General features: G+C 43.6%; 6 protein-coding genes across 15 annotated transcripts; 4 read left to right on the forward strand and 2 right to left on the reverse strand.

Moving 5' to 3' along the window:
- Positions 1-48: 48 nt before the first annotated feature.
- LOC117652878 (F-BAR domain only protein 2) lies at positions 49-11,465 on the forward strand. 6 transcript variants are annotated; one of them, XM_034398057.1, is made up of 19 exons: positions 49-245; positions 786-877; positions 944-1,160; positions 1,242-1,499; positions 1,577-1,675; positions 1,796-1,892; positions 1,980-2,243; positions 2,843-2,998; positions 4,413-4,475; positions 5,373-5,466; positions 5,563-5,684; positions 5,784-5,988; positions 6,072-6,357; positions 6,437-6,654; positions 6,740-6,895; positions 6,999-7,131; positions 7,213-7,415; positions 7,490-7,719; positions 7,825-11,465. In XM_034398057.1, exons 1-19 carry the CDS (start codon positions 216-218, stop codon positions 7,887-7,889), a joined length of 2,988 nt encoding a protein of 995 aa, XP_034253948.1. In that variant the 5' UTR covers positions 49-215; the 3' UTR covers positions 7,890-11,465. The 6 variants fall into 6 exon arrangements, with proteins under 6 accessions (XP_034253948.1, XP_034253949.1, XP_034253950.1 ...); XM_034398058.1 differs by lacking the exon at positions 4,413-4,475; XM_034398059.1 differs by lacking the exon at positions 2,843-2,998.
- Positions 11,466-11,551: 86 nt separating this feature from the next.
- LOC117652879 (adenosine 3'-phospho 5'-phosphosulfate transporter 1) lies at positions 11,552-14,882 on the forward strand. 4 transcript variants are annotated; one of them, XM_034398066.1, is made up of 9 exons: positions 11,552-11,638; positions 11,857-12,010; positions 12,462-12,655; positions 12,747-12,949; positions 13,036-13,260; positions 13,343-13,493; positions 13,574-13,788; positions 13,871-13,996; positions 14,079-14,882. In XM_034398066.1, the coding sequence occupies exons 2-9, from the start codon at positions 11,979-11,981 to the stop codon at positions 14,238-14,240; spliced, it is 1,308 nt and encodes a 435-aa protein (XP_034253957.1). In that variant the 5' UTR covers positions 11,552-11,638; positions 11,857-11,978; the 3' UTR covers positions 14,241-14,882. The 4 variants fall into 4 exon arrangements, with proteins under 4 accessions (XP_034253957.1, XP_034253955.1, XP_034253956.1 ...); XM_034398064.1 differs by having other exon boundaries at positions 11,567-11,746; XM_034398065.1 differs by having other exon boundaries at positions 11,567-12,010.
- Positions 14,883-15,334: 452 nt separating this feature from the next.
- LOC117652566 (gelsolin-like) lies at positions 15,335-18,306 on the forward strand. The gene is made up of 10 exons (XM_034397585.1): positions 15,335-15,489; positions 15,827-16,025; positions 16,114-16,254; positions 16,333-16,456; positions 16,639-16,754; positions 17,295-17,475; positions 17,554-17,675; positions 17,780-17,878; positions 17,961-18,098; positions 18,184-18,306. Exons 2-10 carry the CDS (start codon positions 15,828-15,830, stop codon positions 18,250-18,252), a joined length of 1,188 nt encoding a protein of 395 aa, XP_034253476.1. The 5' UTR covers positions 15,335-15,489; position 15,827; the 3' UTR covers positions 18,253-18,306.
- A 215-nt stretch (positions 18,307-18,521) lies between these two features.
- Positions 18,522-20,270, reverse strand: LOC117652218. Its single transcript, XM_034396958.1, has 4 exons — positions 19,873-20,270; positions 19,631-19,789; positions 19,288-19,511; positions 18,522-18,675 (listed from the first exon to the last, which is right to left on the reverse strand). The coding sequence occupies exons 1-4, from the start codon at positions 19,960-19,962 to the stop codon at positions 18,522-18,524; spliced, it is 627 nt and encodes a 208-aa protein (XP_034252849.1). The 5' UTR covers positions 19,963-20,270.
- An 89-nt stretch (positions 20,271-20,359) lies between these two features.
- LOC117652449 (heat shock factor 2-binding protein-like) lies at positions 20,360-22,633 on the forward strand. The gene is made up of 6 exons (XM_034397386.1): positions 20,360-20,542; positions 20,756-20,948; positions 21,025-21,257; positions 21,452-21,708; positions 21,784-21,982; positions 22,060-22,633. Exons 1-6 carry the CDS (start codon positions 20,498-20,500, stop codon positions 22,300-22,302), a joined length of 1,170 nt encoding a protein of 389 aa, XP_034253277.1. The 5' UTR covers positions 20,360-20,497; the 3' UTR covers positions 22,303-22,633.
- LOC117652448 (NF-kappa-B-repressing factor) lies at positions 21,585-25,344 on the reverse strand. Of its 2 annotated transcripts, none has more exons than XM_034397384.1 (10): positions 25,108-25,344; positions 24,613-24,791; positions 24,389-24,522; positions 23,707-24,223; positions 23,387-23,629; positions 23,171-23,297; positions 22,889-23,073; positions 22,635-22,808; positions 22,372-22,544; positions 21,585-21,721 (listed from the first exon to the last, which is right to left on the reverse strand). In XM_034397384.1, the coding sequence occupies exons 1-9, from the start codon at positions 25,327-25,329 to the stop codon at positions 22,382-22,384; spliced, it is 1,944 nt and encodes a 647-aa protein (XP_034253275.1). In that variant the 5' UTR covers positions 25,330-25,344; the 3' UTR covers positions 21,585-21,721; positions 22,372-22,381. The 2 variants fall into 2 exon arrangements, with proteins under 2 accessions (XP_034253275.1, XP_034253276.1); XM_034397385.1 differs by lacking the exon at positions 25,108-25,344 and adding an exon at positions 25,061-25,091.
- Positions 25,345-26,183: the final 839 nt, after the last annotated feature.

The raw sequence follows: 26,183 nt of genomic DNA on the forward strand, positions 1-26,183 counted from the left end.
TGTTTGGCTTATTTCAACATATTTCGATGAATAATGGAGCTATCGATCCATGAGGTTCGATGACTCGGTCTGCTAAGGGCAGTTTCGAAGTGACGGGATGTTAAAATTGGAATTAATACGTCAGTAATTTGTATGATTCGAAAGAAGTGTGATCATCTAGTGAGGGTGATCAAAATTCTAGATCTTGCTGAGCCTGTTATGGGATTGCCATCACAATGACGGTCGACTTCAGTGATTACTTCTGGGTAAGCCCAACCTGTTAATGAAATCTTGTTTACGTTTACTTTTGCGTCTTTTGACTTTCCTGGAGCGTCATTTAGGATAGTATTTTGCATGGGTTCCTCGCGGCGATGGAAGGTCGCTTCCGTTCACTTTGCCGAAGCTTGTTTTTTTTTGCCCCTGCTTGGTTAGGATCATCAGTCAGACAAGGTGAACTTGCCAATTGTTTTTAATTGAATGGGCGGTGGCTTTGAACATTCATCGACCAGAAACCCTGAGTATTAAACCTAATTTTATCAATCGCTCATACTGAACCGGGGAACATTAATTGCGGCAGGTTTTCGCAGTTGCCCTATTCTTCATCAATTGTGTTAGGATTTATTTACATGAGTTGTATCTTTCTTGATTATATTCATAGTTTTCTGCAAATTTTTCTATTTTAACTGGCACACTTTGCTCGTGGGTCTGTATGGGTTCTACTGTATCAATGTCAGAAAGGTGCCACTCTCCATTTGGATGCAGTGACACTGTTCCATTTCTTAATCTTTCCTTGTTTTCCTGTTTAGGGGGAGAAAAACAATGGGTTTGATGTTCTGTACCACAACATGAAATATGGCCTCACTGCAAGTAAGGAGTTTGCAGATTTCCTGCGTGAAAGGTAAGTTAATCTTATCATTTTCTGAGCCATCACTCAATTGTAAGTGTTTTTCTTGTCTTGCTACAGATCATTAATTGAGGAAAACAACTCTAAGATGCTTGCAAAACTTGCTAAGCAGGCTGGAACAGGATGCATCAATGGAACATTTGCTCCAGTATGGCAAGTTTTGCGTACATCTGCAGAAAAGTTACTCACACTTCATGTTCAAATGGTTCAGAAAGTGTCAGAACTGGTAAAAGAGGTGACAAAATATGCTGATGATCTGCAGAAAAAACACAAACAGGTAATTAAATATAAATTGATAGCAATCCTATGGAATATTATTTCTTGCCATTCTCATGGCTTCAAATATTAAAATTTACAGGTGAAAGAAGAAGAAGGTGGAACATTAGAAGTTGTACAAGCAATCCAAGCAACAACTCTTACATTGCAAAAGGTTAAAGATTCCTACTTACAAAAGAGCCAGGAATTAGATCGATTGCGTAAAGAAAATGCATCACCACGTGATTTAGAAAAGGCAGAGGTGAAACTTCGTAAGGCACAAGAAGAATACAAGGCTCTTGTTGAAAAGTATCATGTTATCAAAGAAGATTTTGAGAAAAAGATGATTACGGCCTGCAAGGTTAAAAACTCTCCATTTCTCTAATTTCTACTTGTAAATTTTGGAACTTTATCATAAATGTGGCCCTTTCTTCACAGAAATTTCAAGATGTTGAGGAATCACATTTAATTCAAATGAAAGATTTCTTATACACTTATGCTGAATTATTGCAACAAAACCATGAATTGATTGGTCAGGTAAACATGATTGATTGTGAAGCCGTAAACATGATTCAGCATTTTTGTCTATGTTGAATCCCCCATCTCTTAAGACTAGCTTGTTGCAGATTTTGAGTGACTTTAATTTTCTACCCTTAGGTTCACCTAGATTTTAAGAGACAGTGCCTAGAAATGACTGTGGACAAATTGTTAGAACAATTTGTTCTTGGGAAATACACAGGATTAGAAAAACCTGGTAGGTTGTTTCAAATTTTTTTAAATATCTTATAGAATATGGTTAGCTTTTGTTCCTGTTCTTCAATGTATGCGTGTGTGCTTACAGGCATCATCGATCTTGAAGACTTAAATATTCTCAATACTACACCTTCTTCGTCCAGTAGCCAGCTCAAGAATGTTGTAGGGGATAGTTCTGATAAGGACACAAGCAGTAAGGACGACGGCAATAAGAGTTGGAAGCGTGAAGGTAATGTGGATAATATTGGACAGCCTCCTGGGCAGCCTCCAGGCCAACCACTGGGCAACTCGCAGGCCAAACCTTCCCGACGCACCACCTCCCTCCTGAACCTCTTCATGTCTAATTCACAGGGTATGTTGTAGTTGTGGTGTCTGTACTTTGGAAAATATTGTTAATGTGTGAAACTTTTATTTATGTGTCTCCTGTTTTGTTACATAGTGGGATTGTCATGCTTTGCCCTTCATTTCAGTGTTTGAATTCTGTATCTTTTCTCTGTGCTGGAATTTTAAGTGTCTTTATGTGTAGATGCTTATTTTATGTCAAATTAAAATCATGTGGGGTTCCCTTTACTTCAATGTGAGCAAATTATTTGTGGTGCAGGTTAGAAATGAATTCTTAGTTACAGTAGAAATGTAGAGCAAACTCAGTACAATAAGAATATATGTTTGTTAAGTCTAGAGTAACATTCAATGTTGCCATTTTTAATTTAAATATTTTTTTAACCTCATTAGGTATAAAGTTGGTTTAAACTTACAGTTCGGTACATAGTTTCACCAAAGTTATACTAATAAATTAACAATTTTACTCCAGTAACAATTTGAGGGGCCCCTTCATCGACTTAAAGTGATTTGCTTGTGGGTACAGGAGTGCAAGAGAAACTATAAGCTAGGTGCTTAGTGCATTCGATGGTATCTTGGGGCGATGCAGTAGCCGTACCTTGTGTGTTTCAGGCAGCAAGGAGAGTAGCGGGCATCCCGACGGCGGAGGGCCCGGGGCAGGGGGGAGTCAGGGCGCCGATGTGGCCACCCCGACATCCGCCCCTACCAGCCCCGGTGCCGATGCTGGTATCACCACGCTCGCTCGCAACCCTTTGCGCGGATCCAAATGTAATCCTTTACTCCTCTACCGTTTGTCTCACCTTACTGTTTTGTTTAGTGGCTTTGTGGTCTCTGCTTTGCATGTCATTTGATGTGTGGCCAACATGTGTGACTGGACATTATTCTTTGCAGTAGGAGCATCCAGAGCAGTTCTCTGTTTGATAGAAAAATTGGTTGGTTGTGAAAGATGCAACCAAGTGGTTGCCGTGACCCAAGTTTTCTTGGCTGGTCAATTAATACCACCCTATTTTGAATTTTTTTATTTTCTGAATGCTCCTGGTGCGATTAGAAATATTTTACTGTGTTTACTGACTACCACATATTCTCAACCTTTAGGCAGTGGTATTTTGCTCTCTTGGTGATGGAGACATTCTGATTAGGCTTTTGCATGTAGTTTCAATTTACACCTATGTACTTGAGCACCGTTCGGCTAAACCTGTTTAAAATTGTGTTTAACATTACAGTCACCAGTATTTATTAACTGCATGCCATTTCTGTTCTAGTACAGTATGTCACATTGGTTGCAGAGCTGGTACTCTCTTTGGAAACATTTAATATTTTGATCAGCACCAGCACACAGTTTGGGTAAATGCAAGCTGGTCAATTGCACTGCTTTTTCATATTTGAAACAATGATAGCATGGAACATCAATTAATAAATGTGCAACAGGAAAAGGGCAACATGACAAGAAGCTTGTTAATGGTGTAGATCTAGACTTGTTGGGACACATGCGTTTGTCTTCCATGCAATCAATATTTTAGCTCATAAGCCTTAACATTTTCTTTACAGAACTTCTGCACACAGGCATACCTAGTAATTAGACACTGTTTCTGTCCCTTATCCCCCGTAATCCTTACCTAGTCGGGTAGTTTGCCTGCTTTGTTGCCTGGTGCTTTGGTTTGTGGGGTGACAGCACAGTTGCACCCTTATTATTGTATTTGTTTATTGTAATGTACTCACTTAACTGTTTTCTACCTGTTTATTAATCTGTGACACAGTGCGAATCTACTTTAGTATGTACTTACTGTAGGTATTTTAAATTTGCTACTTATTATAAATAGTTGCTGAGGTACTTAAATCTAGGATAGATGATATTTTTTGTTGTCTGTTTCTGAACAATGTGTGCTGTCAAGCTTATCTTCAGTTTTTTTTTTTTTTTTTTTTTTTTTAGTTTTTGTGTTTAGATGCCAGTTTAAGTTTTTTTTCATCAGACTTGTTTGTCAGCATCCCTATTTATTTTTGCAGTATTTGCTCTAAAGACATTGGTCCATTTTATCAAATCAGTGTACCCAAAATGTGTCAATTAACCTAAATGTTCTTTTATGGTTTCAAGGCAATGTTTTAAATCTTGGTGGAAGGATGAGCTGCTTAACTAGCTGTTGCACTGATGAGTTGATTTCTTGCATTCATGGATGTGTTGAAGGCGATGGAGTCTCTCCTACGGCAAATCGATCTCCGGTCTCCAGCCTCTCATCCTGGACGACAGGTCTTTTGATGTGTTATGTTCTGTGCTTCTAAAAAAAATTGCAAATCCTATCATGTGTGGTTATCATCCAATTTACAATCCTCACTTTTCTTTTTATTCCCCTTCAACCTTTATTGAAAGTGTAATAAGTGCTTGTTCAGTTACACAAAAGTAGAACCTCTTCTTTGAAAACCCTTTTTTACACAGTAAAGTCTAAAGTTAGGATGACTGAGATGCATGCGTCAAGTAATGTAGGTCTTTGTTTATTCTTTCAAGATGAGGAAGTCATCAATTTGTTAATTTATGCTCAAGTCATTTGTTGTTCCTGCTTCTAAATTTATTTGTAATTCAATTTGATGCACAGAATTATTGTTTTAGGACAGATCTTTGCTTAGCACACTTAGTAAAAATAATATTCAGTTCTGACACCCCTCCATATAAAGTCCTATTAGCTTAGTAATCAGCTAGCATGCATGACAAAGGTTGTTGGCCAATGTTTTTTCACAGCTTGTGCTCTTCACTGTATGCTATCTGAAAACATTTTCTACAGTTACTTGGTTGAGCTCTTCAGTATGTTCCTCTGTTATAAACCTATTAGTATTAGCAGTAACCCTTTCTCCAGTGTCCCAGCTTCAGGAAGCTCAATTAACTGTAAGTTTTAAAGAACCCAATTAAGAATATTTGGTCTGGCAATCAAGAAACGGTATTTATTCATTGTCCAATCCATTCATTTGTATGTAACTAAATTTTGTGTTAGTGTAATTGTTTTTGAAAAAAAAAAAAAGCCTGTTAACAAAAGTGAATATTCACTTTCTTTGCCAAGCAATGGCTGAACTTGATCATCCTGAATCAACTTCCACATTCCTTACTATTTGATTTCATCTGCTGTCTTGCATCATAATTCTTCCTCTCTTTCAGGGTTCCTTAGGAGTCGCAGGGACAAACGCAAAGAAAAAAAAGCAAAGAAGAAGAAGGATGGTAGCACAGACAATGCAAGTCAGAAGTCAGATGGGTGAGTGAAGATATTGAAATTTGCTACTTATCTATGAATCAATCTGCTTTCCAATTTTATACCGCCCTCTCCTTTGCTTTCTTGTCTTGGATTCAGTGAGGACAAATCTGGTACTCCCACTCCTGAAGTTGATGATGAAGGGTACAATGTACGACCGAAGAGTGATACATGGGAAAATGATAAGGGCTCATTTTACTCAAGTTCGGACTCAGATTCAGGTAATATTTTTCCGTCAGCATTGCTACTCAATTTTTCTCCTCCTCAGGAAACATCTCTTTTACCCTGTGAAACAATCTGATTTTATAATTATTTTTCAGAGGATGAACGGGAAAGGAAAATCCACGTTGAAATCAAACCATTAAGTAATGGTGCTGCTCCCATGAGTGCTAGTGTAGATGAACTTCGGGCCACTGTGGGCAACCTGTCAATATCTCCCATTGGGGCCACTATGGGAAGGAGAGGATCTACAGCCGAGACAGATTTGCACATGAAACGTTCTCAGTCTGTGTCTCAACAGTTAGGGTATGAACTGTTTAAGGTGGCAGTAGTAACTGTTGTCTTATCCCATTTCTTCATTGACGTTGTTTGGTTGATTTTGATTCCAGGAAGCCCAGCAGTGATTTATTGGGGCTGAACCTTTTCCAAAGTCCTACAACATCTGCAGCATCGACTCCCACTGGCAGTGGCAATCACCCCTATGCCCCTCTCACCAGCCCTCCGCCACCGGGTGGCTCACCAGCTACAGCGTCGCCTTCAGCAAAATATGCAGATCTGGGAGAATTGCTGGCCGAAGTTGAAACACAGCCAGCCCTTCCCCCAAAACAATCAAGGCAGGGTACTGCTGGTGGTTCTTCCATAGCCATACCAAGGCCGCCTTCAAGGCGTGGAGAGGCAAGTCCAGAAACCTGAGCCCTTCCATCATTTGCTATGTTTAGCTTGGGTAGTTATTTTCAATGTTCCTGTTTTGTAGGGGCCCGCACCGAGGGGCCGAGTGAGTCCAGGTCCAAATGCTCTCTCCATGTCCCGAGCAGACAGTGTTGCAAGTTTAGAGTTCAGAGCCGCCGGTGTAGCTGTGGGCTCGTCTCGAGGCCCATCTCCATTGACTATTGGAATGACAGATACTATACCTTTGGCAGTGGCTTTCCATGAAATCGTTCATTCATATTTCCGAGGCACGGACGAAACCAGGTATAGTGACTGACTCAGGGAAGAAGAGAAATCACAAATTGAAAGCTCAGGCTCCAAGGCCTAATCTTTTCTAATTTTTTCCTAGGTGTCAAGTGAAAATGTCAGGGGACATGATGCTTTCATTCCCAGCTGGAATAGTTGCTGTTCTTGCAAACAATCCAAGTCCTGCTCAACTAACTTTTCGAATAAAAAATACACAACGTATTGAGAATGTTCTCCCCAACAAACAGTTAGTTCATATGTAAGTTTCCCTGGTGAAGTTCCACCCTTTTTTGATCTGCTATGTTCATTCTTACTTATGAGTTTCTGCTTCCACATTTTACCTCAAATTAATTTTATTGCAGTGATACGGCCCAATCAAATACTGACAGCATGGTTTTTGAGTTTAATATGAGTTCTCTCACTGGTCTTCTTCGCCGACAAGCTGACCAAAACCCCACTGCGTCATATTTCAACGTGGATATTTTAAAATATCAAGTATGTTTGATAGAAAGTTAGGGTCTCTTCATCTCAACAGCTTGAAGTAAATGTTTCCTTATGTGTTTGTTTCTTTGCTAGGTTAAGCCAAAGAGCGGAGCAGGATCATGCCCATTCCACTTAGTTGCATACTGGAAGTGTGAGCCTACTCATACTGACCTAAAAGTGGACTACAAGTATAACAGCCATGCAATGGCTGCTCCGTCCCCTCTTCTAAACCTTACTGTAGCTGTGCCTGTGGATGGTGGAGTCACAAGTCTACAGTCAAAACCATCTGCGCAATGGTTTGTTCCTAAATTATTTTCTTTAATATGCACTTTCTGTATGTGTTACCTAATTGGTTTAAAATAATTTATAGGTTAGCTGAAAGTCACAGAGTTATATGGAAGTTTACTGAGTTGTCCCAACATAGTGAAAATCATGGAGTTGGTTCATTGAGGGCTCGCCTAGAAGTGACAAATGGACCAAGTCAACAAGGCACAATTGCTACTCAATTTAATTGTGAAGGGACCACACTTTCTGGCCTAGAATTAGAGCTTGTTGGCTCTGGCTATCGATTGTCTCTGGTGAAAAGAAGATTTGTATCAGGTAGGTGGCAGAGTTCTTTATTTAACTTTTTTACTATGTTTAGTAGCAATGGTTCTTTATCCTGAAACCTTTTCACTTTGATGAATATGCCATTCCTACTTGCAGGGAAATACATATGTGATGGTGATCCTGACAACAGATCAAGGTATGCTGCTCCGCCTGGCAGTTAATATAGGCTTATGGCATATATTCTCCCTCCCGTTAACCTCATGGACTGAGCTGCTGGTGTTAGAGCCTAATTAAACTTTGTATTCCTCACAAAATTTGTGATAATCTTCGAAATAGAAATGCTCACTGTGTTACATTTTTGATGATATTTTCTTGTAAGAAAGTGAATATTTGGTGATGGAGAATGAAATGAAATTTAGTGGGCAGAGTGCTTGTTTAGTATCAGGATATGCTTTTTTAAATCTGATATGAAATTTTAACACGGTCTTGTGAGCTGTGAATATTATTCTCAAATGTTAATCATACATTTTTAGTTATTGCAATATATTTAATGTTTGTTAAAATTATTTTGAAGAGATCATCTTCAGCAAATTTGTTCACCAAACATTTTTGTAGTATCACAGCCATTGCAATATTTTGTGTAAAACTGAAAATTAAGGTGACTTTTCTAGCAGGTACATTTTTATGCCATTTATAGCAATGTTTAAGCTTGGATGATGAAGATTGAGCAGTACTGGTACAGAACGTGACTTGTTCATTTCCCTTTATCATATTATGAAACAATTTAAAACATATTTGCTAGGTAAGTGCGGTATTTGCTCATAGGCATTCACATTTCGAGTTACCATTGAGTCTGATTCTTTCTAAAATTATGGCCATGATCGAAGAAATCATTTACTTTGTATTTGATTTGTTACGGCCAAACCTTGTTTGGCTACACTTTACAACCGAAGCTAATGTTAATTTTAGTAATAACTTTACCTACCACAGAATCATTTTGTTGAAAGTTGGGAGCTCAGTTGACTTGGTTTTACACATGAAGTGTTCAAAGAACTGTTGACAATATTGTGAAATCGAACTCTTTGTTGTTTCTTGTTCAAAGATAAAAATTGCACCATGTTGTTTGGGGCATTGTTTCTGTCCACGCTGTTATAATGAATAATTCTTTAATATGTTGATAGATTTATTGTAAATCATACTATGAAGATAAAAAATATGTAAGTGTAAATATATAAATATATATATCTGTAGAAGTATTAAAATGTAAGTATGTTATATCTGTTTTTTAATAAGTAAGAAGGTGTATTTTTTTGTCAGTACATTGGTGTTAGGACTGAACGTCACGGAAGAGTTTCTTGGGATGTTCAACGCACAGCTCGCAACATGTGCATTAACACGTTCCAGGTCACTTTTAACAGTTCTTCGTAACAAAGATCCAATCCATTATGCCCTCAACCATTTCAGGTACTTTATTTTTATGTTGTACCTAACAGTCACTTAGTTAGAGGGTTAGTTCTTCATGTGCAACTTTAAAGCATCATTTTTGTTTTTATTTGATGTGTTTGTCCCTGTAAGTTATGATTTTATCCCATGTTTCCTAACAAACAAGCATGCAATGGACCTCAAAAACATTGTTTTGCCTTCTGCCTGCTGTGGCAGCTTGTCCGCCTATTATTTCAAGCAGCATTCAGCTCTACTTACATGAGTACTGTACATACTGTGTACTCTTGTGTGGTATATCTCAGAGACTCAGTCACTTTGTATTCATATCTCCTCTATCAGGTTATGATTCTTCAACTGACTGAACTGCCGTTACCAAATGTGCACATGAAGAGCCCATTCCTCAGTATTCTCTACATTGTTAGTCTAAGTTAATCTTATGTTCAGTTACATGTTAAAAATGAGAAGTGCCAATTTGCTTTTTTACAGACGTTTTGTTCTTTTCTACATATGGGCTTATTTTTTTATAATTACCATACCAGTCATCTTGTGATGCATGCACACTTTTATGATTATTGTCTTGTTTTGTATAGCAGCCTATGTGGAAAGGTCTTCAAAGCATTGTGGCATTCTATATTTTGTAGTTTAGTCACCAAAGATAAATTGTTTTAAATAGAACATTTCACCTTTTATACAGGTTATGTTGAACTTGTTTCCTGAAAAACAGAACATGTCTTACACACACCATTCCTTGATTATTGTGGTTTTAGACTGATTTAGGCCTGTCAATTTTAGACTTTTTCTCTTTGTTCAATGGTGTTGTGTAATCAGTGAGTCATTGTGTTCATAGATCATTGTTGCAATGTATTTTCATATTATCGATTGTCTTAGATAGTCAAACCATTATGCCGCTACTTTTGGAAGCAATATTAGTGAGAAATTACGTATCAACTTTTGTAGAGCCCATTACTGCCTAAAGTAGGTGCACTACGTTAACTGTAACCTGCTGAGCATGAAAGAGGACATTAAATTTCTGCATTTTGTTTGTCAGTTTAATTTCTGGTCTAATGTGGTATGTGGAGATTATTTAAGGTGCCGCCAAAATGTCAATCATCCCCCAGTAACTCGTGGTGACGGGTCTGATGCACGATAGTGATCATCATGTGGTCGCCACCAAATCATTGATTTATTTGGCATTGGACACATCAGCAGAAATGCATCTATATTAGTTAAATAAAAAATATAAATATTTTTATATAAGCAGAATTTGGTTATATGCCACCATCTTGGCCTCATTTGAAGTAAGGTCCAAGTGCAATGAAGTATTATGATTATCTTTTATCCTCAATGTATCATGTTCTAAATCTCTTTCAATGAAATGGTTGAGTTTGAAGTTGAGTTTTGGATCTCACTTTGATCTACTTGGCCTGCTGTAAGTTATGTTTGCAGTCCTTGCTACTTCCAAATACTGCAGCTGGTCTAATACGAATTGCCCAGGGTGTTTTTCACTAGCTTCTACAGGGCTTCTCTGCTTATTTTGTGGGAGTTTGGGAAAATGCTTCTACCTATCTCTGTGTTAAATTATTGTTTATGCCTAATGTCTTTCTGCTACCTCATACTTTAAGCAAAGTTGATTTTGTAAGGTTTTTACACTACCACTGATACTATTTGCTGTTTTAAAATTGTAGAATTGTTTTACTCTTACCTCTTCTGCCTTTTGACTTAGATATGTATTTTAAAATATTTTGCTGTGGAAGGAAGGAGGAGGAAAGACAGAATTTTTAAACTAGAACATTTACAGTGCACTTTTCACTTTTCATCAATTTCTCATTTAGCATCAGTGATAGGTGATAAGGGATCAATAATGGCTAGGGACAACTTTTCTTTCTTTTAAAGACCGATCTCGTTCAGAGATCATGAAATGAATCTCAACAAACACACATCTTTCAGGAACCTCAAAGCCTTTATTACTGTAATTTTTCCTCTTTATAGTATTTTTTTTTTCACGTACTTTTAGTAATGAGAAGTAGTCATGAAAAACAACTTATGGAAATGAAACTCAGGAGCAAAGATTGAAGAAGAGTGGAAGCTTGAAACCGCTAATCTAATTACTGTATAAGATGTGCAAAGATCAGTGCAAAAATCATAATTCCTAGTTGTGATTTCTATTAAGAAGAAACTAGGGAACTGAATGTGATTTTTTTAGTCCAAGCTCACTGCCAGTTCATTTTTGACTGGGGTGCCAACGATTGGGCTTCCACTCTGCCTTGGGCAAAGACCTTTGTTTGTTTGAAGCATGTATTTTCTTTGAATATGTATGGAAACAAATATTGTTTTAATAAACATGGTTATAATAACATTTATTGCTCTTACTGCACAAACATTTTCCTTTGGTTCAAACCTCGAAGTTACAAAGTGAAAATGATCCCACGCAAGGGAACTCCTTCCCTCTCCATTACCGGAAGTGCCGGGCCGGGGGGAGGGGAAGGGGGTAGGACCGAAAGGGATAAGGTTGACGTTGCGTGTTGAGGTTAGGGGGCGTTTCCAGGATTTAGATAACAGCTGTTGGGTCTTAAAGAAAAATATTTAGGCCTCAAATGCCTATTCAATTTATCATGCTTACTTTATTTCATAATAGGTGAGAATTGGTTCTAATTAATTTACAATCTGCACTTATTTCTGTCTGGTCTGTTGGCCCAGTTCTTTTATTTCATTGTTTCTTTATTTTGTCAAAATTATAAATTACAGGCTTTGAAACGTGCAGTCGTTCGGAGGAGAAGGCCGAAAATATTTTCGTCATCAGTCAAAGTATCTGAAAACTTGATCTCAACTCTTAATAGTCTTAAAAGGTTACGCTACCCTTTAAAATCATGGCTCGAAGGTATCAAGAATTATTTTTAAGGTGAGTAGCTTCTTTCAGTCAATATTTTCTACCATGGCATGATGCCACCCATACCCTTATAGACGCAGTCATCACTATTGGGGCGATTTGCACTGTGATCATGTGAAAGTGCTGTCTTCAGCAACATTTTCCCCATTCATCAGATAAGCTTGTCAGTTTCTGTGCCAGTGTAACCCCGTACATTCATCAGCATTTACTATAGCTGCAAACAACTCCTAGCTTGTGAACTGTTTGATACGTTTAAAATGAGTCGGACTGATTTTTCTATGAAGCTCTGTAGAAAAAACAATAGTTTGAATTTAAGGCAGTGCAGGAATCGCTATTCAATATTTTGGGAAGTCCCACTTAGGTGACTGGATTTGTTTCATAAGTTACTGTGTTGCTTTTTAAAACATATAGTTTTTGTTCTGAATTCATTCTTATTTGTGGTTTCTTTGGATTGCTTTTACAGCCTGCTGATCGTAACACTTTTCTTCCTGTGGTACCTCATCTCCCGCTTCGTAGAAAAAGCTTTCCCTGAAGCAGTCATACAAGATTATTGGTTGTTGCGACTTTGTGTCAGTTCCATTGGATATGGTTGCATTCTCATACCAGGCTTTGTTGCTTATAAATATGTGAATGCAACGGGCTATTTAGACAGAACAGGTCAGAAAACTTCTCACTTAACCCATTTCTGTACACGGCTATGCAATTATTATTATTAGTAATGAGATACTTTTGTTATTCCACGTTACAGATCTTGGATGTTTTGGAAGGATTGTGAAGCTGTGCCTTGGAGAACCAGATCCTGATTTAATGAAAACTGCTGAGTCTTCAACTTCATCTCTGGTTCAAACTCGATCTTCCAGTAAGAAAGCTTTCCAGCTTTTATACTGTTTTGTTGGGTTGCAAGTATCATATTTGGTGTGGGGTGTACTCCAGGAAAAAATAATGACTCAGGTATGTTACAAATAAAGTCAGTGTCATTTGTATTTTAGAAGAATTGTTGTTTTCTGACACAGTGCCCTGTTTTCTTTTGGTTTTAGGAATACCGCAATTCAAGTGACGAAACTGCAAACTTCCGTGATTCTGAGTTTCTGGTGTTTGTGAATCGTGTGTTAGCATTTGCATTCTCCGGCATACATCTCATCTTCACAAGGCATCCTCGTCATAATTGTCCATTATATAAATATATCTATTGTTCTTTGACAAACATTCTGAGCTCTTGGTGTCAGTATGAGGCCCTGAAATTTGTAACTTTTCCTACTCAGGTAAGGACATCTATTGTCCAGTTATTTTGGTAGATTAACTTAAATGAAAATGACATGTATTATATCTGTCTTGTGCTTGCAGGTACTTGTCAAAGCGTCAAAAATAATTCCTGTAATGATCATGGGGAAAGTTGTTTCAAAGAAAAAGTTCGAGTATTATGAATATGTGACTGCAGTAATGATGTCTATCGGAATGGTTATGTTTCTGTTAAACAACAATGGAAGTGACAAGGGTAAATTATGGTGAAATTTCAAGCTTGAATCTTCTTTACAATAGGACTGGAATTCTCTAAAGTTTCAATCTGTTTTTCAGGTGTGAAAGAGACAACAATCTCTGGGGTTGTTCTACTGGCAATGTACATGTCAATGGATAGTTTCACATCCAACTGGCAAAGCGAACTCTTCTCAGCATACAGCATGAGTTCCGTACAGATGATGTGTGGAGTCAATCTGTTTTCTTGTCTTCTTACAGGTGTTTCCCTTTTCTCACAAGGAATTCTGTTCAGATCCTTTGAGTTCATGACAAAAGTGAGTACATCAATTTTGATTAAAATGAAAAATCATGTTCTTTTTCTTCCCTTTTATCACATATTGATTTTTTACCCCACAGTTTCCATCATTTGGAATGGATTGCTTTCTGCTATCCTTGTGCTCCGCCACTGGTCAACTTTTTATTTTCCATACTATATCTACATTTGGACCAGTTGTATTTGTTATTATAACTACTCTAAGACAGGTAAAGTAGGCAAAAATGAAGTTCCTCTGGGTTACCACTTAAATGTTCCTTTCTTCATTTCTTTTCTGTCTGCTTTCAACAGGTCCTAGCTATTTTGCTTTCTTGCTTTATCTACCAACACCACCTCTCAACTTTTGCTGTGTTTGGAGTTGCTGTTGTTTTCATTGCTATATTTTTAAGAATTTACTGCAACCAAAGACTCCGCAATATAAGGAAACAACAGCTGAGAAGCACTCAAGGATAATATTCCTATTGACAAAATATGTATCCAAAGACTTGATGTTCCTCTATTTGGAGACCTGTCTTGTTATTTAATTGTATTGTTCAGTCTTACTAGTGTTGTATATTTTCAGTCCTTTTTGGGAATGTTTAGATATTTTTCTAAGTCTGTGATACTTAAACCTAGTTTAAAAAAAATGTTTTAAAAATATTACACGGAATGTGCCTTTTATTCCTTTTAAATATTGACGATCGTTTGTCCAGTGATGTCTTAGTATGACAAAATTCAAATGTACTTAACTTATCCAGAGGCTGCTTTGTAAGGCTCAAAAAGTATTTACGTTTTTTTTTTTTTTTTACTTCTCCTAAGCCTTTCTGGTTCTATTTTAGGGGTAATGTGACATTTTAGCTTCATGAATTGAATGTGTCCTCTACATAGGTGTCTTGTGGACAAAATGGTTCAATTCTTAGTGTGTGAGATACTGCAATGAATCCAGATGCTAATTACAATTCTGTGATTGTTTTTCTCTTAGGAACTTATCTCTTAAACAATTATTTATTGTGGGAATGTTAGATTAAACATGACAATTTTTAAAGTGTGCTCTTGTCTGTTTTTTTTTTGTGTGGTTGTTTTTGTGGGGGAGAAATAAATTTTGAAAATATTTTTTATGACGCTTATTTCTCCACTTAGAGTGAATATATCCCGTTGAATCCCTCATACACCATGCACCCACCGAGAAAAATGGGCGACATGCCTAGCAGCTGGGGAAGACCAACCGTATGTTCAGGTGTAGTGCAGTGCACCAGCTGTGGTTCGCCCTGCGCCGTGCGGCACGGCGGGCGGGCTAGAGGCTGGGCCTGACGCATTTCGGACGCGGCCGCGTTTACCAGCAAAAGCCGACGTCATCGTCCCGTCCGGCGCGATGACGAACGCCACCTCCCCGCCGCCACGCTCGGCTGGCTGGTGGCGTAGCTGGCGGTGGCTAGCGGCAGGTCTTGTCTCTTTCCCTCTGACTAGCACAGGGCAACAGGGCTACGGGAGTGATAAAGACAACTTTCCGATGAGTTCGGTGGCGGCAACGCGGTGTACGCGAAGCTCTGCGAAGTCGTCCCCCCACCCTTCCTCTTCTCGCTTCTCACAGCTGTTGGTGGAGGTGCGGGGCGGGGCGGGGCCGGACACACCAGCAGAGCAGCAGGGCCGAGCAGAACAGAGAAGACAGTTGCCGAAGAGACTTCGACGCGTTTGGACTGAAGAGCATCGACACTAGGTTCAGGTAGGTGTCCATCCGCACAAACCAGTGGTGGCTAGGGCTAGAGGGGCTATAGCGCCTCGAAAGCAGCTCAGCCTGCGGATTTTCGCAGGCCGACCCGCCGACCGGTTTTGGCAGGGGACAGCAGCAGTCTTTCATAAGTCCCCAGGACAACAACAACAAAAATCAGCATAGCCCAACCGACGCAAACCGTGTCACGAGATCGAAAGTCAGTTTGCTCTGACGTTGCTTGCCGTCGTTATGTTTAGTTGAACTGCCTCCAGTGTGGTCGCCCGTGCGTTGCCGTCAACCCAAAACAACGGGAACGACTGACGGTCTCTGTCTCTCTCTTTCCATCCAGGATGGTGCGCGCCGTGCACATGCTGGCGCTGGCCCTGGCGGTGCTGGTCGCCCAGGCCGCGGCGGTCCCCGCCAAAAGCCAGAGCCAAAGCCGCAATCCCTCGCCGTCGCGGTCCCCGTCCCCCGCCAGGCCCGGCTCCCCGTCGGCTGCTTTCGGCGACGCCGGCAAGAAGGCCGGCCTGGAGATCTGGAGAGTCGAGGTGAGCTGATAAAGCAGGGTGGCGAAACCACTGACGCTACGGGCCCGGTGGCAATATCTGAACTTGAACGGCGTCATATTGTCGGCAGAATTTCGCGCCAGTTCCGTACCCCAAGAACGACTACGGCAAGTTCTACTCCGGCGACTCGTACATCGTCCTGCAGACGCGTGAGAACCGCGGCACCTTCAGCTGGGACATCTTCTTCTGGCTGGGCAAGGACACCTCCCAGGTGAGCGCCCGGAAGCAGCGCGGAGTCGTTGTTGTTGTTGTTTTTGTTGTTGCTTGAGGAATGGGTATTCCCTTCCAGGACGAGTCCGGGGCTGCCGCCATCCTGTCCGTGGAGCTGGACGACTCGCTGGGCGGCTCCCCGGTGCAGCACCGCGAGATCCAGGACCACGAGAGCAAGCAGTTCCTGGACAACTTCCCGAGCGGTGAGCGTTCAAGGAAAGCTGGAGAGGCGCCTGCGAAGTCGCGGGTAGGCAACACTGCGTGGCGGCGGGTCCAGCGGGTTTGCCTACCCGCTCTCGGTCAGGCGGCTTGAGGTCAGGCGGGTATCGCGTCGGCCAACCGGCAAAGCCAACCGGGGCATCTGAACCGTGACTCTTGATTGCAGGTGTGCGCTACCTCCCCGGCGGCGTTAACAGCGGCTTTCACCACGTGACCATCAACGCGGGCTCCGACAAGAAGCTGTACCAAGTCAAGGGCAAGAGGAACGTGCGCGTGCGCCAGGTTGGTTGAGTCTCGAGGCGACACCAGCTTCGCCGCGCTGCGAGTGTCGCGTTTTTGGTGCGGGAAAATTCGTGAAACGCGGTCAAAACATTTACCGCGTAGCGCGCGTCACTGCCGTCTCTGCTGACTGCGATTTTCACGGCCGGTCATACCAACAACACGACCCGGTATCTTCGGTTCGTATCTCCCGCCAAGGCGCGATCAGTTGTCAACACGGAGACGCTGTCCGCGCCGCGCCGTCCGCGCCATCCCCAGTGGGGCCGTGCAGAGGCTTACTCATCCTGGCCGGACAGATTAAGCGACACTGTTTGTGGCGTGCCCATTGACGGGCTCGCCTTCACGGCGTTCTCGGACCGAGTCTCGGACCGCTCTTGTCATCACGGCCGTTTAGGGACGCGGCCGGCGGACTGTCCAGACTGCCAGCAGAATGGTCCGCCGCCCACGAAAATGGCGGGGAGACAGTCAACAAGCGCCAGATGGAAATGACTCGGTCGGTCCAACTCATGCCCTTGCATTTGCCCTGCCCGGCCCGGGCCGCAGGTGTACGCCGACGTGTCGTCCATGAACAGGGGCGACTGCTTCATCCTGGACACCGGCAAGGGCGACATCTTGGTGTACGTCGGCGGCAGCGCCAAGCGCGTGGAGAAGATCAAGGCGACCCAGGCCGCCAACATGATCCGCGACCAGGATCACCACGGCCGCGCCAAGGTGTCCATCATCGGTGAGTCCCGGGTTCGACTCCGCCTCGGATCCGCCTTTGTTTCCCAGGCGCTTGCGTACATTACTCGCTCTGTTGCAGACGAGTTCAGCCCCGTCATCGACGTGGAGAACTTCTTCAAGGTCCTCGGTAGCGGCGCGCCGGGCAAGGTGCCTGAGGAGGCTGCCGGCGGCGACGACGCCGACTTCGAGAAGCAGACCGACGTGAGTTGGATGCGAGTGCGGCGAGTACCGAAGCCCGGAACCGAGCGCGCGCACCGCCACCGTGCGAGGGTTTTGCAAACGACTTGACGGCTCTTTGTTTGCAGTCCACCGTCGTCCTGTACAAAGTGAGCGACGCGACGGGCAGCCTCAAGGTGGACAAGCTGGCCCAGAAGCCCCTGAGCCAGAGCGAGCTCAGCACCAACGTGAGTGCGACCGCCTGCGACAAGCCGCCGACGCGAATGTGCATGGCCAATATTGATTCTTGTTTACATTCCGTGTTTGTAGGACGCGTTCGTTCTGGATGCGGGGGCCTCTGGCATCTACGTGTGGGTGGGACGCAAGTCCACCAAGGAGGAGAAGGCCGAGTCGATGAAGAAGGGCGAGAAGTACCTGGCCGACAACAAGTACCCCAGCTGGACCAAGGTCAGATAAATTTCTAAGACATTGATCCGAGACTCGGACGCCGTAAACAAAAGTATTTGAAAGTATTTGCGTCTTCGTTTAACAGATTCAGCGTGTGGTGGAGGGAGCAGAGCCGGCTGGATTCAAGCAGTACTTCGGTGACTGGAGGGGATGAGCTACAGCCAAAGAGCAACTGAAAGCAGTCTTTTAAAAATATTTATTCGATCGTAAAAAAGCGACAAATGTGAATCTCTAAAACCAATTAGAAATAAAATCTTTTTTTAAATAAAAATAATCAAAACAGCCTACTTTATCACCCTTTCCGAGACGACAAAGACTTGGGCCTTCCCCATCGCTTTGCGCGACAAATCCCTAGAATTTAGATAGTCCCGCAAGTGACGCAACCAGCCTCACTGCGCCTCGCCTGTCTCTGTCTATCCCGAATCACAGTCTAGCACAATCTGCTCCACATGAATCGGATTCTCGGTTTTGCCTCGGCGGCGCCGATAACGCGGTGACCTCTGCGGCCGCCACTTGGGGGTCGCCGACGATGTTGTGCGCGCCGACGTGGGCCGCTGCGGGCACCGCGGGCCGGTCGCTGCAGGGGCAGAGGACAAAACGGAGGTTTAAATGGGATAAAACAGACCGGGGGGGGGGGGGGGCATTGCATACTCGGACCACCAGACAACACTCCGGTACTCACTTTGGAGAATCCTGCGTCGTGCTGTCCGGGACCGCGTCGTCCGAGCTGCGGTCCAGCCGTCCGTCGCCCGGCTCGCCCGGCTCGTCCAGCAGGCCGAGTTCCTGAGCGAGCTGCCTGTTGCTCGCCACGCGCGCCCCCAGCGACGCCGCCAGCCTGCCGGCCTGCGAGTCGTACTCGTCGCGGAGCAGGGCGAGGCGGTGGAGCGCGGCCTGCGTCGTGGTGGCCCCCGCGGCCTCCGCCAGCACCTGCCCGTCGTCGTCCTGCCCTTGGTCCTGCCGGCCGGCACCGTCCAGCTCCACCTCGACCTGCAGCAGCGTCATGTCCTCGATGGCCTCTGCAACAACGAGTGCCCGATAAGCTACGAGCGGGCAGGTCGGCACCCGCATCTCCTACGAGGAGAACAGTGTACCTTCCAGCATGCGGCAGTACGCCGCCTCCGCCTCCGCCGCGTGCCCGGGGGCCGGGGCCGCGCCGGCCGCGGCCATGGCGCTGCGGACCGCCCCGCACACCTGCTGGTGCTCGGCGGCCAGCTCCTGGAACGTCTGCTTGAGCGCCCGCGACTTGGCGAGCAGCGAGGGCACGGCGGCCGGGTCCCAGGCCGGGAAAGGGCCCGTCTCCTGGGACAGGCGGGTCTCCTCGGCCTGCAGCTCGCCGATCAAGGCGCGCAGCTGCGCCGTCTCCAGTTGCAGCGCCCTCTCGGACAGAAGTTCAGAGGCTTGGCTCGTCAGCTCCTGCAAGGATAAGCAGGCGTGGAGGGTCTGTCGAAATGGTTGCCTACGCCACGGGCGTCAGCCGAGCAGGCCCGACCAGGCGTCATGGAGAACACCAGATTCCCCATGGTGGAACGAACCTGAAACTGAACACCTTTCTGAACCAACTTCTTATGAGCATCTTCCGACTCGCGGTTGTAAACGAGTTCCAAGTCTTTCAGCTCCTTGATGCATTGCAACAATTCCCTTTCTTCTTTCTCCGCCAGGGCCTCTTGCTTTTGGAAAATATCAAACTTGGACTGCAAACAACAATTTCGGCATTGAGAAATAACCTGGTCAGAACTAGTGCGCCGTGCTGCGAGCGGATCCACCAACAACGGACCTGATACAACTGCATTTTCCGAGCCAATGAAGCCAGACACTGCTCTGCCTCCTTTGCGAGCTGTTCGGCCACCTGAATATCGCCGTCCATCGTCGGCACTATCACTTACAGAAGCAACTAAACTGTAACTACAAGTTTCTAATTTATATAGCGTTTGCTCAGCTCCCGCCACTTCCAGTTTTAGAAAACTACGGTGTTTCGGTGGTGTGCGTTCAGGTACGCCCTTGTGTTCAGGCCCTTTAACCGACCACCGGTCTTGAAATATGACAGGTATTAATAGGTCGGCGGGTGATGATCCATTTGAAAAATGTCAGAGACGATTCGATAAATTTGTCTTCATGGCTCAATAACTTGAACAAAGTTTTACGCACATCCTTTATTTTCAGACATGTTTGATGGCACTCGCGCGGGACAAGTTGAAAATAGGGTGAGGGCACCGCCCTCTGTCGACAGATGCCTGTCGCTGGCTACGCGCTTTACAGCGTGGCGGCGTCCATTCGAATAGCTTCTGCTAGCCAGTGCTGGAGAGCTTCGAACCAACGGTGACTAGCTGATCGGCTTGACAGTAGTTCATGGCGTGAGAGAAGTCAATTTTGTGACCAAGAAAGGCTTTGAACTCGAAACGATGCAGGACGCAGACAGGCAGCTCAAAGATGCGGCGGAGGGCATGGTAATAGATACTGGCGCGACTGGCTCCTGAACGCGTCCACCGCTTCCAGCCCCCATGGCTAACAATGAATGCTTTCCGCGGGTTTCTATGGCATTGTCAATCACCCCGAAAGCCTAAAATCGCGCCACTTTTATTTCTGCACCACTTGAACCTTCATTTCGGCCCGCAAACAGTTTCCCAGAGATTTGTAAGAATGCATCTTTTGGCCTCCAGGACGAGGCATGTCGCTGTCTGACGCTGGTCGGTGGGAACCTCGCAGGTTTACTCCAGGATCTGAATGGTGCTCCAGAGTGCCTGGCGCTGTTCCAGCCTGACATTGCAAGGCTCGAAACTGAGGCCAAAACCCTCACCCGGAATTTGGAAGACCTACTCACTGCTCGTGCATCGCAACTCAAAACAATAGCAGGTATTTTCATTTAAAACACTCTCGATAGCCACAGAAAAGCAAACATGATTAATTAAACTGCATTCTGCCTTTACAGATATGGCGGACAGATGCAATGAGCTGGAAGAGCTTAGGAGCAAGGTTCTGGCCCTACAACACGAGAAAGAGAAAGCCTGTGCCCAGTTGGATATCATTCAAGGCGACAATGTAAGGCTAAGATCCCAGTTAACACACCAAAGTACCTTCTGTGCTTCACTTGGATCTGTACTGGGCACCCTTGTATGGAAGGCATCGAGGGTTCCCCCAGTTGTGGACCTTCTTCTGTCTGGTGTAAGTTGGAACGAGTCTAATCAGAGCAAAAAACATTTAGCTGGAATGAGGCACAGCACTGTTTATTCTTAAAGCCACAGTTAAGAACAAATAATTTACTTAAAAAAAAAGATATCAATAAAGTGGATAAAAAAGAACTAACACACTCAAAAACAAAGGTACAATCAAAAACTTTCTTTGTTTGCTCAAAACAGAACAAGGCTGCAGATTTTTTATGCATTGTGAGTGGGACTCTGGAATCATTTCTTGAGACTTTCAACACTGAGATGCCAGGACCATCAGCTGATGAAAGCCAATTCATCATGGCCATGGGGGGCATTGTCACCAACATGGCTGCAGCCCCAGCAGGGAGACAGTTTCTTGTTAGCGACCCAAATGGACGAGAATTAATTTTACAAATTATCAGAATCTTGCCTGTGATTCCAACTCCCTCTGGAAACTGCCTGAAGAGGTTTGGATTTGGTCTGGAATAGAAGCAACAAGATCAGGAAGGCAATCTTAATTGTATTTTGTTTCATCCTTACAGGTTGCTACTGATGGCACTCTACAATGTAAGCATAAACCAAGCAGGGCTCAGTTTACTTCATGAAGATGGTGAAGGAGCAATTTTCTCAGTTGCTTCAAATTGTTTAAAGCCAGAGTCCACAAGCGAACTTCGAATAATGGCACTGAGGCTACTACAGTCTTTGACTTGTGATATATCAAACCCATCACTTCTGTCCCAGGTTCAGTAAATCTAGATTAGTTGGCTAAGATAAGATATGTTAGCTGAGATAATTCTATAAGATCCATTTATTTGCAGGTGCCAAAACAATTAATTATGGAAATGGCCAATTCTGAAGACCAAGAACTTAAATCTCTGGCCATTGCAGTGAGTGAGAACATGCAGAAGGCACAAGAAAGAGTAAAGCAAGCAGCTGTCAGAAATGGACATTTACCAGGGTTTTCAGGCAAGACACAGCATGTGGAGGATCTTGCAAAGGAGAACATACCAACAATGGCATCTCCACAAACCACAGCTTGGCGACTGCCAACACACCCCTGATCTTACAGTACAACTTTGAATTGAGCCTAACTATGTTGCAGTTTGCTAGGAACAGCAGATTTGACTTACCTTAAAAAATTTAAACACTTCCTGGAGGAATTACATCATACTTGTCTGTGCTTCCGCCAGCCTCCAAAATTTGTGAAAGCAATCGAGCAGGGGAATTTTTTTTGCTAACTACAAGCTGACGATTTTGATCCTTGCCATAGCTGAGACTTCTTAAATTAAACCTCCTAGCAATACTGCAATGAAAATGAAATTCCATATATAAATAAAATTATAGAAATGTTTTAGTATAAAAATAATAATAAAAATTTGTACATTGCACTCACAGATGAATTTGAGCCCGTTCTTCCTTAGAATAATCAGAGGCAAATACAAGGTCATGACATGCACTACTTTGCTGATACGTCTTCAACATTTGATTAATGGAATTTTTGAATGCAGGACCTATGCCACCTTTTGCGTCCAACCCCAACCCAGTTCGCCTTACTCTTTGTTCCACCCTGAAAGTATCGAATAATTAAATTGTAATATACAAAGGCAAAGTTGTTGTGCAAGGAGAGGCATTTTTTTTCATACTTACTCAACTGGTTTTTCTCGCCCCTGCTGGTCTTTTCCCAGACCCCCACCACCCCATCCCATTAATTTCATCATTCGACTGACTTTGCTATCTTCTGCCAAATGAGCTGGGGTCTCTTGAGGCGCTGTTTGGGCTCCAGTTAAATCTGCGCCTTTTTCAACTACAGAACCTGCAAATCTATCTTTAATCTAAATTAAAAGAGTTGAAAAGAAAAGAAACCCCTTAAACATTAGTATTTTGTTAAATGCCTCTCATATGTAAAGAAACTGAAGATGCAATGCTTACTTTAATGGTATAGCAAGATTCCTTGAGCGTTTCCAAGGCTTTCAGGGCACAATTTTTTCTGGCGTCTGCCTCACTAATGCCTGTGGCTCTTGCCATAAAATGACCATTCAGAGACAACGTCATCTCCCTAAAAAGAGAAACAACAATTAACAAAGACTAAAGCTCTTTGCAACATAAAACACACACATAAAAAAAGAAAAAAAATTCAGGAATTACGGGCCAGCAGATGTTTGAACAACATGTTGCGACAGATTACTATGGTTTTGTCCGGCTGATCTTGACAATATATTATATGGGGTCTCATTAGAGGTCGCACTCTCTATCAAAACAAAATCAGAAAAAGTATTGTTTGTCTTCATTCTCTTTGGCTGCTGAGGAACATGGTCACCAGTAGTCTCCTTCCTCTTCTGAGATTTTGAATTGTTAGAGCAGCTCTGGTTAGGAGCGCTGTTAGGTGAGCTGGAAGAGAAAATACAAGAGATAATAAAAGCATGTTGAAGTTCAAATGCCATAATTTATTACTATAGGGATATTACATGTCAGCAGTAGTAGCACCTGGGGCCACTTTTGGCTTCTTTTTGCCCCTCCGTGTCTTTGCTTTGGGACGCTGTACGGTTTTGGCATCCTGAGGATTTTCTTCTGATAGAATATCACTATCCTGGGGTATCTCTTCTAGCTCAATATTACCATCCTGGGGAGCTTCTATAGTTGAATTATTTACCATTGTCTCAACACCTTTTTTAATCACCTTCTTCTTTCTCTTTTTGTTTTTCTTAGCTGTAGTACCTTCATTCATCTCTTTCTCTAAACTTTGTACGGATTTTGTATCTTTCTTTTTTTTATTTTTTGTCTTTTTCTTAGTCTTCTTTGCTTTGGGCAGTTGCTCGGAGTTGGAAGCTTGGGATTCTTCTTCACGTGGATTTGGTAAGGTATTCTGATTAATGCTGTTTGGTGAATTGTTGTCTATTGTATTGCTGTTGTCATTTTCTTCAGTTGACTTACAAAAATTGATGAACCCTTTCCTTGTGTGTGCTGTGCCAAAATTATTGCGTCCTGCATCCCAAGATAAGAGAGAAAAAAGAAAAATGTTTTAATGTCTCAATAACAGCATTACTATGTACAGAATTGCAAGGTGAGAGCTGAGTAAAAGGAAGAAGAGAGGCAGTGTTCTACATTTGTTTGCTTGTGCAAATAATAAAAACTCACAATTAGATCTACCTTTGGCCTTTGTACTTGCGGCATCTGACGCTTGCACAAAGGTGCGCTGCAGCTTGGTCTTCGTTTTTTCCCGGTGCTCATCAGCAATGCCCTGGGAAAGTTGGGCAACAAGACGCATAGTTTTTTCTGGGTATCTATACAAGAGAAGCAAAATGTATGTACAAAATAAAGGACAGGACACAATAGATCAATAACAGATGATCAAGGGATTTATGATAAGTTACCTGCACCCCATAAACTCAACATTGTAGAAAACTTGTGCAAGGCAAACTAGCCTGTCTTCAGGAAACTTATCCTTGTGTGCTTCAAGAAAACTACGTCGCAACTCCCAGTGGTCATCACATTCATGTTCAACACGATACTGTTCAATATCCCAGTCCGTTGGAAACGTCATTGTAAAGCACTGAAACCAAACATCCCCAATGAATGAAAATTAGTTTGCTTGGAACATGACTTCAAAAAAATAAATCAATATAAGTTAGAAGCGGTTGCTCTCAAGAAAAGAAACAGTTCAGAAAACGAACATGACATGGGTTCTAGCAAGCAAACTGGTGCTTGACGGTACTTTCAATCATCAAACATTGTCATTGAGACATAAATGAAATAAAGTAACGACAATGAAATCGAGAAGCAACAGCTGACAATTTAATCATGTGGCTGGTTCAATACTACCGTTCGCCAAACAGTAAATAAACAATAATCAGGTGATTTAACCTTACCTGGCTGCACAGTGCGTGATGTTGATGTTGCAGTGCAGTGTTGCCGGACTGCAATGAGTTCTCGCATCGACCGCTAGGTGGAGACACAGCCCACTCGCCATTTCCGGCGCAAGGCGCGCGATTTAAAGATGGCGGCACTCTGGTCCAAGGAGCGGGAAACGGACGAACATGTAGGGGTTGCGGATTTGTTCTGTAGAGTTGGTGACGATGACCAGCTGCCATTATGCACGCGACAGTGCCATAAAATCAAGTAAAGACTACGTAGTTGACGGTTGTAGTAGCGTTGATCTCATAGAGGGAAACCACACATTCAGTCGATGTACACGGACGCGTTCGGGGCGGTGGACAAGTGCCCGCGGACCCATCGTATTAAATTAAGCCCGATTTAATACCTCTTCAACCCCTTGGGTGCCTTTCCTCGCAGAAGAGCCGACCGAGACCGAACCAAGCGGTCCGGTTTAAGTCCCGCCATGCATGGCTGATGATGTAAAGCGGTCAGCCCTGTTTGTGTCCGCGGCGAGCGCCAGGGGATGCAAGTGTGTGTGTGTGTGTGTGGGGGGGGGTTGTGTGTGTGTGTGTGCGCGCGTGTGTGTGCGTGTGTGTGCAAGTGTGGCGCACGCACCTCGTGGCTAATTGAAACATTACGTATTTAAGGCTCTGGGCAATCTGGGTGGCGCTGTCCGCAAGGTGGGGAGAGGAAGGGCGGAAAGGGAAGGGGGGGGGGGCTCTCGGCCTTCCCTCCTTCTTAGGAGTGTTAAGCTTGCGGCCAGGGGCGCCCCAGCGGCATGCCGCGCGGCAATCTACCGCACGCTTCGTCGCTCTGTCTCTCTCGCACGTACAGGGCGTCCCGCAGGAGGTGCGAGAGAGACAGAACGACGAATCACAGCCTGCTGTTGCACTTTGCCACAGCAACCGACATTCACTTTGGTGGGACGAGTCTCAGTCGTCGCGTACGCCTTCGGCCCTTCGTGACGTCGGGACACGTTAGGCGGACAGGCGGCGCACCTCGGGCACCTTGGGCACCTTGGGCACCTTGGGCACCTTGGGCACCCACCGCCTTGCTGCCATCCGTCTTG

Source organism: Thrips palmi, unplaced genomic scaffold, assembly GCF_012932325.1.
Source record: "Thrips palmi isolate BJ-2018 unplaced genomic scaffold, TpBJ-2018v1 HiC_scaffold_7, whole genome shotgun sequence".
NCBI lineage: Eukaryota > Metazoa > Arthropoda > Insecta > Thysanoptera > Thripidae > Thrips > Thrips palmi.

Excerpts from the sequence above, each read along its gene's own strand:
- LOC117652878 (XM_034398057.1), top strand. The coding sequence starts at position 216 with ATGACGGTCGACTTCAGTGATTACTTCTGG. Across the intron at positions 1,676-1,795 it reads ACCATGAATTGATTGGTCAG|GTTCACCTAGATTTTAAGAG; the intron begins GTAAACATGATT and ends TTCTACCCTTAG. Across the intron at positions 1,893-1,979 it reads CACAGGATTAGAAAAACCTG|GCATCATCGATCTTGAAGAC; the intron begins GTAGGTTGTTTC and ends GTGTGCTTACAG.
- LOC117652879 (XM_034398063.1), top strand. The coding sequence starts at position 12,256 with ATGAGTCGGACTGATTTTTCTATGAAGCTCTGTAGAAAAAACAATAGT. Across the intron at positions 12,656-12,746 it reads GGGCTATTTAGACAGAACAG|ATCTTGGATGTTTTGGAAGG; the intron begins GTCAGAAAACTT and ends TCCACGTTACAG. Across the intron at positions 13,261-13,342 it reads TTGTAACTTTTCCTACTCAG|GTACTTGTCAAAGCGTCAAA; the intron begins GTAAGGACATCT and ends TTGTGCTTGCAG.
- LOC117652566 (XM_034397585.1), top strand. The coding sequence starts at position 15,828 with ATGGTGCGCGCCGTGCACATGCTGGCGCTGGCCCTGGCGGTGCTGGTC. Across the intron at positions 16,255-16,332 it reads TGGGCAAGGACACCTCCCAG|GACGAGTCCGGGGCTGCCGC; the intron begins GTGAGCGCCCGG and ends ATTCCCTTCCAG. Across the intron at positions 18,099-18,183 it reads AGTACCCCAGCTGGACCAAG|ATTCAGCGTGTGGTGGAGGG; the intron begins GTCAGATAAATT and ends TTCGTTTAACAG.
- LOC117652218 (XM_034396958.1), bottom strand. The coding sequence starts at position 19,962 with ATGGACGGCGATATTCAGGTGGCCGAACAGCTCGCAAAGGAGGCAGAG. Across the intron at positions 19,790-19,872 it reads GGAAAATGCAGTTGTATCAG|TCCAAGTTTGATATTTTCCA; the intron begins GTCCGTTGTTGG and ends TGTTGTTTGCAG. Across the intron at positions 19,512-19,630 it reads AGAAAGGTGTTCAGTTTCAG|GAGCTGACGAGCCAAGCCTC; the intron begins GTTCGTTCCACC and ends TTATCCTTGCAG.
- LOC117652449 (XM_034397386.1), top strand. The coding sequence starts at position 20,498 with ATGCAGGACGCAGACAGGCAGCTCAAAGATGCGGCGGAGGGCATG. Across the intron at positions 20,543-20,755 it reads AAGATGCGGCGGAGGGCATG|GACGAGGCATGTCGCTGTCT; the intron begins GTAATAGATACT and ends TTTGGCCTCCAG. Across the intron at positions 21,983-22,059 it reads ACCCATCACTTCTGTCCCAG|GTGCCAAAACAATTAATTAT; the intron begins GTTCAGTAAATC and ends ATTTATTTGCAG.
- LOC117652448 (XM_034397384.1), bottom strand. The coding sequence starts at position 25,329 with ATGGCAGCTGGTCATCGTCACCAACTCTACAGAACAAATCCGCAACCC. Across the intron at positions 24,523-24,612 it reads GTTGAGTTTATGGGGTGCAG|ATACCCAGAAAAAACTATGC; the intron begins GTAACTTATCAT and ends TCTCTTGTATAG. Across the intron at positions 23,074-23,170 it reads AATCTTGCTATACCATTAAA|ATTAAAGATAGATTTGCAGG; the intron begins GTAAGCATTGCA and ends CTTTTAATTTAG.